Consider the following 10,480-nt stretch of genomic DNA (forward strand, 5'->3'; position numbering starts at 1 on the left):
GTCTGGTTAACAAGGAAACTCTTTAAACTAATCATTAATATCAGTCAGTCTGGTTATCAAGGAAACTCTTTAAACTAATCATTCATATCAGTCAGTCTGGTTATCAAGGAAACTCTTTAAACTAATCATTCATATCAGTCAGTCTGGTTATCAAGGAAACTCTGTAAACTAATCATTCATATCAGACAGTCTGGTTATCAAGGAACAAGAAGTTTTTAAACTCTTTCTATGATTTTTGTTTTTCTTAATTTCACGTCCAGCAGAGTATCTCCAGCCCTTCTTATGTGCAGGAGAGTATCTCCAGCCCTTCTTATGTGCAGCAGAGTATCTCCAGCCCCTGTTATGTGCAGCAGAGTATCTCCAGCCCTTCTTATGTGCAGCAGAGTATCCCCAGTCCTTCTTATGTCCAGCAGAGTACCTTCAGTCCCTCTTATGTCCAGCAGAGTAAATAAGAGTCGTTTGCTACACTACAGCATTACTAAAGGCTATTTCTCCACCATAACAGAGTAAACGTTAAGCCTAATGGTCTTCTTTTTTTTCTGTAAAATAATACTTGTTAAGTTTTTAAGATATTTAACTCTCGTTAAGCCTATTGATATACTGTTACACAATTCACTTTAAGTCTGATTATTTACCGCAGCATATTACGCGATAGAATTATTCGTTTATCACGGCAATGCTAGTTAAGCCCATTTTTCCATCATTGCTTAATACAAAAAGTAGCACTTGTTAAGCCTAATCATTTACAAAGAACAGTACTTGTTAAACCTATTTTAACACAACATGATTCTTTTTAAGTCTATTTATCAACTACGACATTTAACACTGCATGATTCCTGTTAAGCCTATTTATCAACTTCAACATTTAACACAGCCTGATTCTTGTTAAGCCTATTTATCAACTTCAACATTTAACACAGCCTGATTCTTGTTAAGCCTATTTATCAACTACGACACTTAACACATGATTCTCGTTAAGTCTATTTATCAACTACGACATTTAACACAGCATGATTCTCGTTAAGTCTATTTATCAACTACGACATTTAACACAGCATGATTCCTGTTAAGCCTATTTATCAACTTCGACATTTAACACAACACGATTCTCGTTAAGCCTATTTATTAACTACGACATTTAACACAACATGATAATCGTTAAGTTTTTAAGTTACATTCAATAAACAAAATCACATACAGCTTGAAGAGAATTGTCTTAAATCTGAAATATTTATTTCGAAAAGAGATGTAGCTAGCACGATAATCAATAAATATTTTGATTACGTTGTTCGTTATGGTATTCAAACAAAGTTTTGGTTTGTATTTAGAAGTGTTTCGTTGAATAAATACAGATTCTAGTTTTTGCTTGAACTTCGTTTGATGTATGTATTACATTTAGTTAATAGTTTCAATGTCACCATGGTTTCTTTGTTTTCCATTCTTGTACTCAAATAAATTAAATATAAATAAATTAAATTGTCCCTTACACCGTGAAAATCTCCAGTTTTTGGTATTATTATCGCCTCTTTCTGTATTAGATATTTAACAATAATATTTTCATTCTGTGGAATCACTGCAAAGTTGGCTGTTCCTTATATTAATGAGGACGACTGTTTACTGTAAAGAAAAGGACTCAGGACTATTTAAAGATGTCTTTTTACTGCTTTTAGAATGAAGAATCTAAAAAAAATGGTTTCAAACTGCAGTATTTTAATAAAGTTCTTTTAGAAATGTAATTTTTTTTGGTGGAGTTTGACTGAAGCTTAATGACCGTTGACGTATTTCACAGCTGGTTTTATTGTGTAATCTTTTCATTCAGATACGTCCCCGTTAATGTAAGAATAAAAACTGATTGTTACGACAAAGAGAGACGAGGCTCGAGCTCTTAAAGCGATGATTCATTTAATGTGAGAAATGTCTAAAGTTAGACACTGACAAATTAAATTCAAAATAGGGACATTTTTCAATGGAAGAAGCATGGGGTTCTCGATAAATATTCTTTTAAACGAAGTCACACGATTAATCTACTGAGTTCAATTGTCGGAAACAAAATTTATTATTATAACTATATGGACTCCCTCTAGTGGCAGTAGTGGTAAATTCCGATATTTTTTTATTTTGAATATAGAAAGGAGGAACAAAACCTTTTTATGATATTGTAGCACGAAAACAATATAATAACTCTTATAAAGAATAGGTCGTGTAATTAGAGTTTTATATAACAGCTTTATTATATTCAAAACTATTTCACTTCTAACTTATTCTTGGCATTAAACAATGTTTTAGTGATTACGTACACAAAAACCAGGAGTCGCCATTCTGAGTTGACAACAGGAACTAATTTTCTTTACAAACCTTTTTTGTTAAGAGCCTAAAATCTGGAAACTGAAAAACTCGCTAAGCTTTCTTAAATGTTTGGCAAAAAAAGAAAATAATTCAATTACCAGGCGTTGTGGTATTTATTTAGAAAAAAAAGAAGATAAACTATACCCTCGTCGAAAGCGTGTAAGGCAGGAAATCTTATCCAATAAGATTGTAACCCGTAAAAGAATTAAAGATTCTTAGTTTTAAATGACGTCATCCTTTTGAGGAAATCAAATGTTACGTAATCAGCAGAGTTTATTGTATGAAGATTTCAAATTGTTGACTGCTGAGACGGCTGGGTTTTTTTTTTACACCAGCTTCTATACCGTACAACAGGAGGCAAAAAGGCATGATATTGACTCCAGTGACTCAGTAGTAAGATCGAGGGTTTGTAACGCTAGAATTTGAGGTTCGATCACCACAGCGGACACAGCACAAGTAGCCCATGGTGTAGATTTGCCCTACGCACTGAAAAATTTTTCTTAGGAAAAAGTGGACTGTGGAAACATTTTATTGTGTTATATAGATAGATCCTCGGTAAAGCTGGACATAAGAGGACTGGAGGAACTCTGCTGGACATAAGAGGAACGGAGGTACTCTGCTGGACGTAAGTGGGCTGGAGAAACTCTGCTGGACATACGAGGGCTGGAGGTACACTGCTGGACGTAAGAGGAACTGGAGGTACTATGCTAGACATAAGAAGGACTGGAGGTATTATGCTGGACATAAGGGGGACTGGAAGTACTCTGCTGGACGTAAAAGCGACTGGAGATACTATGCTGGACATAAGAAGGACTGGAGATACTCTGCTGCACATAAGAAGGGCTGGAGGTATTATGCTGGACATAAGAAGGGCTGGAGATACTCTGCTGCACATAAGAAGGGCTGTAGGATAATGGCTGGAGACGGCTTAAATGGGTAATGAAGAAAAACTTTAATATAAGTTTAACATGACAGCAAATGTACAACGTTTCGACAAGGTTTTGTCATCATCAGTTAAAATTATGTTCTTATTATTGTAAAAATATTGAAACAACTAAAACAGTGTTAAGTAAATCGTAGAGTTTAACAGTATAGAGGGAGCTGATAAAGATAAATGACGTACAGCTAACCTAGAAGGTTGAGTAAGTTATATTAAAATGATTTGAATATGCAAATAAGCAGTTCACGTGACAACCACAGCAGCTGATATAAAGTCATATTGGAACAGCATGTGTAATAACTGAATTGTTTGGTGTTACGTAGGTAGTACGATCAGTTTTGGAAATGGTTTGTTACATCAGAGTATTCATACACTTAGGTCATAAGGTTATTTACAGATTAGCGACTTATCTTGTATTTAATGGCATTGGAAATCCAAGTAATATAGATCAACTTGGGGTCCTAGGACTATCCCGAAAGAGACCTTGAAGGAGTTCGTGCCCTAGCAGTGGTGAAACAAATGTGGCGTTTCGTAACAAGTGAGAATACACAAGCCGGTGACAAAAGCTGTCCACGTAACCCAGGCAACAGTACAGCTACCTTATCGAGAAGAATCTCCGTCTGAAAACGAAGCCAACAGGGTATGGATTCACAAAGATAAGACGTCCAGTTATATACCCCCGTTCAACTGTTGCATATCTAAAGCAGCTGGAGCAGGAAAATAGTGTTCGTTCTATTTCATATGAAGTCATATCTATCATACCGATAGAGTTCTGTATGAACTGAACTGCAGACACGGGCACTGAAAAACCTTCGTCGTTGCACAGGCCTACCATAGTTAGGTAGTTAGGGTGATTGTCTCGCAATCTGAGGGTCGCAGGTTCGAATCCCCATCCCACCAAACATGCTCGCCCTTTCAGCTGTGGAGGCGTTATAATGTGGCGCCCAATCCCACTATTCGTTGGTAAAAGAGTAGCCTAAGTGTTGGCGGTGGGTGGTGATGACTAGCTGCCTTTCCTCTAGTGTTTCACTGCTAAATTACGGACGGCTAGCGCAGATAGCTCTCGTGTAGCTTTGCGCGAAATTCATAACAAATCCAACAAGTCTTCGCACAACTGATGGGTTGTTAAAAGCCTGCAGGGACGAGTCGCGTGCTTTGGGCGTGATGGTCCTCCGCTGCAGGGCTATTTTTAAGATGCACGGTCATCAGATAGAGTTTAACCGGACGTGGCGACATTGCCGCAATGACTTGGTAAGTCTCCTAAATCGTTAAAACGTAATATACTGAACTCTTTTTATAATGACAAGTGAATATGAGAGACAGACAGTAAAATAGGAGCTTGATGTTATTATATCTTCTGTATTTCTTTTTAAGATTTGTGAAATTTGCCCTAAGCTTTTCATAGGTTCTCATATATGATTTGGAAAGAACTTACAGAAATACAATATAAAGCTTGATATAAATTGTATATCATTTGAATATCTTGCTGAAAATGATATGTTTATCCAGAAAGATGTACGCTTTGTGATATAGTTTCTAATCCTTCTGGGCCTAGACTTGAAATATAACACAAAATTTTGATGCTACTTCCAAAATGAATATATTATTTGAAACTATTAGAATATAAAAACGTTTACATACGTTATTGTTTAAATGAAACTGTTATTATTATTCATAAGTTTTTAACCAGTATCTGACAAACGATCTTTTGTTTTCTATTTTACTGAATTAGACGGCAGAAGCTGTTCAGTCGACTATCAGTTCCATACAACACACCACCCAACGGTCACTTGACCGAACTGGACCTCGGAATGGCCGTCTAGTGCAACTTCAAAGTGTCCTCTCACGAGCTAGTTATCCTCACAAGAAGTTTTCCATCCGGCGAGGAACTAATTTCTCCTCAACAAGAGACACTTGCGAATTCCATTTAAATAGCGTTAGTAAGATAGACAAGGTTTCCAGAGCAATGTTTCCTGTATCTTTTCTGGTGATAAACCTAATATATTGGTTCAATTATTTACAGGCGGATTCTTAGTGAGATATTTTTGCAGTTGTTGGAACGTCAAGTGTTTCGACATTAAAAGAAAGGTATCCAATCTCGGATTCCTTAAACGTAACTAGTAAAGATATTTGGTTTGATGACATTTAGAACATGGCGTTTTATATATATTTGGTTGTTTCTAAATCTGCACGTAATTCTATTTTAATTTCTAGTGTCAAATTCTAGCTTGAAAACTGGACAACCTAAGTTCTCTTAACATATTCTTATCATTAATGTTCATAACCTGTTGAAAAGTTACCCAAAATACTTCCGGGTTGTTATGGTGATCTACCATGACGTCACCTTTTTTTTTATTATTTCACTTTACGTGCTCTTTGTCCTTGATGAACAAAGGCAGATCTTCCGAAAGCGTTCGGGTTGTCGGGTTTCATATATTTTGTTGACATTTGTTATAGACATGCAACACAGTTAGATCAATAAGGAAACTGTGAGATTGGACATAATCTACTGTAGTTTGACTAGGTCATAAAAAACAACAAAAAAATTTGATAAGCGCTTAGAGACAAAAGTTTTCGGGCCAGTTCCCGAAAATGTAGTTTTTGATGTAAGATTTTTATCAGCTGTCTTTTTGCCTTTTATTTGAGACGCCATAATTTTGATCAGTTCAAAAATTGAAAAATCACACAAGCAGTTAAAATTTTTGTTAACTGTATAGAGAACAAAGATAGGTAAAAATATCTGTTTGTTAACTGTACAGTGAACAATGATAGGTAAAAATATCTGTTAACTGTACAGAGAACAACGATAGGTAAAAATATATGTTTGTTAACTGTACAGTGAACAATGATAGGTAAAAATATCTGTTTGTTAACTGTACAGAGAACAACGATAGGTAAAAATATCTGTTTGTTAACTGTACAGAGAACAATGACAGGTAAACATATCTGTTTGTTAACTGTACAGAACGGGACTAGTAGTGTAGTGTCTGTACCAGACATCCAGGTATTTTAACGGGTCTAGTAGTGTAGTGTCTGTACCAGACATCAGGTATTTTAACGGGGCTAGTAGTGTAGTGTCTGTACCAGACATCAGGTATTTTAATGGGACTAGTAGGCCAATCTGAGTATAAGGGTTCATATTTTGTTTTTTACATTTCCGTATCCAAACGGCTGAGATTCAATTCCAATATTGTTTGACCTTCGCAGCTTAAACCATATCTAGACCATTTTGCCTAGCTTGGTCAGAAATCAGGGTATGCCACTAGTCACTCCGGCTAGCTTGGTCAGGAACGAAGGTCACAGTAATGTCATGTCGTACCCTGACTAGCTCGATCAGAAACCAGGGTCACAGTAACATCACTAGCCACTCTGGGTAACTTGGTCAGAAACCAGGGTCACAGTAACGTTACTAGCCACTCTGGCTAACTTGGTCAGAAACCAGGGTCACAGTAATATCACGTGCTACTCTGTCTAGCTTGGTCAGAAACCAGGGTCACAGTAACGTTACTAGCCACTCTGGCTAACTTGGTCAGAAACCAGGGTCACAGTAACGTCACTAGCCACTCTGGGTAACTTGGTCAGAAACCAGGGTCACAGTAACATCATGTGCTACTCTGTCTAGCTTGGTCAGAAACCAGGGTCACAGTAACGTCACGTGTAATTCTGGCTAGCTTGACCACCAATTATAACGCTTGTTTCTGTGTTTTCGCTATCACAGCTACATATTACATCTCGTGTTACTCTGGCCGGTTTCCATGAAGAAAGCTAATGAGTTTATTACTATCTTAACCCTACTGTATTACGTATGTGTGTCCACATTATCTTTGGTAGCTGGAGTTTAAACAGACAGATGGTGATGTGTTACGTTGTTCTTATTTCAGAATTAGTTTGTGTTAATTATTGGATTTTCTTTATATTAATGAAATTAATTATAGTATTTTTATTGTGTAAATGATTATATAAACCAACAACTATGGAAAAGCAACTAGGTAACTTAACGATATATTGATTGTATAAATCAAATGTATATTTCCAAAAGCATATTTTTCTCATACTTATCAATAATCTTTTGTTATGAAACATTATTTACAACACGCCAGTACTGTTAAAAATTAAGTAAACATATTGTGAGTTTATGAAAAATTTGGTGGAATTAACATCTATTTTCAAATTATTATGCTGTAATAGAGGACACTGTGATAATATTATGTAAACATTAATAACACGTGTTTTTTCCACCAGGTGTCACTACAATGCCAAGCACGACTTTTCTGGGTCTAAGGAGTAAAAATAACTTATTTGGGGTATAATTTTGAGCAGTTCTAGGCTACTACGTTGCTTTTAGCTTTTTCCTCATTTTTCAATGCTGATCAATGTGTGTTTTTCCACCAGGTGTCACCGCAGTGCTAACATGACTTTCCTAGGTTTAGAGAGCAGGAATGATTTACTTCCAGTATCGCAGTGTACAAATCTAGATAGCTACGCTGCTATTAGTTTTTGTTTTTAACAGTAATCACTAGTTTTTTCTCCCACCAGGTGTCACCACAGTGCTAACTATGACCTTCCTGAGACTAGACAGCAGGAATGGTTGACCTCGGATATCATATTGTACAGCTCTAGACTACTACATCTCTTTTAGATTTTTTTTTCGCTGATTAGCAGTAATCACGTGTTTGTTTTCTCCCACCAGGTGTCACCACAGTGCTAACCATGACTTTCCTGGGACTCGAGAGCAGGAATGATTTACCTCGGGTATCATATTGTACAGCTCTAGACTACAACATCGCTATTAGCTTTTTTCGCTGATTAACAGTAATCACGTGTTTGTTTTCTTCCACCAGGTGTCACCACAGTACTAACCATGACTTTCCTGGGACTCGAGAGCAGGAATGACTTTACCTCGGGTATCATATTGTACAGCTCTAGACTACTACATCGCTCTTAGCTTTTTTTGCTGATTAACAGTAATCACGTGTTTTTTCTTCCACCAGGTGTCACCACAGTGCTAACCATGACTTTCCTGGGACTCGAGAGCAGGAATGATTTACCTGGGGTATCATATTGTACAGCTCTAGACTACTACATCGCTATTAGCTTTTTTCGCTGATTAGCAGTAATCACATGTTTTCTCCCACCAGGTGTCACCACAGTGCTAACCATGACTTTCCTAGGACTCGAGAGTAGGAATGATTTACCTCGGGTATCATATTGTACAGCTCTAGACTACTATGTCGCACTTTGTTTTTTCTTCGTTTTTGCAACGATTGCCGAATTTGCAGTTGTACACTATTACACTAAGGTTGGAAGTGGGGAATGTTTCGTACAGAGATATCCGGTGTTGGAGAGTAACGAAGATGACGGTGAAGAACTCAATGAAAACGAGGGTACTGAATGTTGCTCACCGTTAACCAAGGTAACGAGTTCCATCTGAAGAACTTAAATATTCTCTTATCAAAATGCTCTGGAATTTTATTAATTTTGATTCATGTGTTTTCTTATTCTTGCAACTTTGTACCACTATTTGTGATATCATATTTCTGCGGACTTACAACGCTAGAAACCGGGTTTCGATACCCGTGGTGGGCAGAGCAAAGATTGCCCATTGTGTAGCTATGTGCTTAACTACAAACAAACCCTTGGACTGTAGAGCCAAAATAAAAAGACCAGATAAGAAAGTGGAACCACATTAGTGACAAACTGTAACTTATCCTTTGAACAGATCAGTGAATACCAGAAATCCTTGTTGACAGAAGCCTCGATCGTGACCAGTCTCATTGTACAGCTTGTTCAGGCTTCAGTTCTTGACGTTCATTGGTGTATTTATGTCTGGTCCCGAGGAAAAGCAATAAACCGAGAAGAATGACAAGCACTCAGTCGATAAAAAGTACCAGTTTTCATTTTTTTGTTTTACTTTAGTTACTTAATCGCTTTGTGAAATGAACAGTTCATCCGATATTATCACAGGCTAAGTCAAACAATGACAGTTTAAATATAGAAAATTAAACAATGACAGATGAAATCCGTAGAAGTAATATGTAAGGTAATAAGTAGGTAAAAATATATGTTTGTTAACTGTACAGAGAACAAAGATAGGTAAAAATATCTGTTAACTGTACAGAGAACAAAGATAGGTAAAAATATCTGTTAACTGTACAGAGAACAAATATAGGTAAAAATATCTGTTAACTGTACAGAGAACAAATATAGGTAAAAATATATGTTTGTTAACTATACAGAGAACAATGGTAGGTAAAATATCTGTTTATTAACTGTACAGAAAACAATGATAGGTAAAAATATCTGTTTGTTAACTGTACAGAGAACAATGGTAGGTAAAATATCTGTTTGTTAACTGTACAGAGAACAACGATAGGTAAAAATATCTGTTTGTTAACTGTACAGAGAACAATGGTAGGTAAAATATCTGTTTGTTAACTGTACAGAGAACAAAGGTAGGTAAAAATATATGCTGTACCAGACACCAGGTATTTTACACTACACTACTAGTCCCGTTAAAATACAGGATGTCTGGTAAAGACACTACACTACTAGTCCCGTTAAAATACAGGATGTCTGGTACAGACACTACACTACTAGTCCCGTTAAAATACCTGGTGTCTGGTACAGGGTACAAACACTACACAACTAGCCCCGTTAAAATACTGAGAATCTAGTACAGACACTACACTACTGGACCCGTTAAAATACTGAGTATTTGGTACAGACACTGCACTACTGGATCCATTAAAATACTGAGAATCTAGTACAGACACTACACTACTGGACCCGTTAAAATACTGAGTACCTGGTACAGACACTACACTACTGGATCCATTAAAATACTGAGAATCTAGTACAGACACTACACTACTGGATCCATTAAAATACTGAATATTTGGTACAGACACTACACTACTGGATCCATTAAAATACTGAGAATCTAGTACAGACACTACACTACTGGACCCGTTAAAATACTGAGTATTTGGTACAGACACTGCACTACTGGATCCATTAAAATACTGAGAATCTAGTACAGACACTACACTACTGGACCCGTTAAAATACTGAGTATTTGGTACAGACACTGCACTACTGGATCCATTAAAATACTGAGAATCTAGTACAGACACTACACTATTGGACCCGTTAAAATACTGAGTATCTGGTACAAACACTACACTACTGGATCCG

The 10,480-nt window shown here is 36.6% G+C and overlaps 1 protein-coding gene across 1 annotated transcript in view; it reads left to right on the plus strand.

Moving 5' to 3' along the window:
• Positions 1–9,149, plus strand: part of LOC111089716 (gamma-aminobutyric acid receptor alpha-like) — a 14,716-nt gene extending 5,567 nt beyond the window's left edge. Inside the window, exons 4-5 of the mRNA XM_022402692.1 lie at positions 8,425–8,699; positions 9,006–9,149. Coding sequence (XP_022258400.1) covers positions 8,425–8,699; positions 9,006–9,149 — 419 coding nt within the window. The remainder of the gene's footprint in view (positions 1–8,424; positions 8,700–9,005) is intronic.
• Positions 9,150–10,480: the final 1,331 nt, after the last annotated feature.

Source organism: Limulus polyphemus, unplaced genomic scaffold (genome assembly GCF_000517525.1).
Source record: "Limulus polyphemus unplaced genomic scaffold, Limulus_polyphemus-2.1.2 Scaffold7148, whole genome shotgun sequence".
NCBI lineage: Eukaryota > Metazoa > Arthropoda > Merostomata > Xiphosura > Limulidae > Limulus > Limulus polyphemus.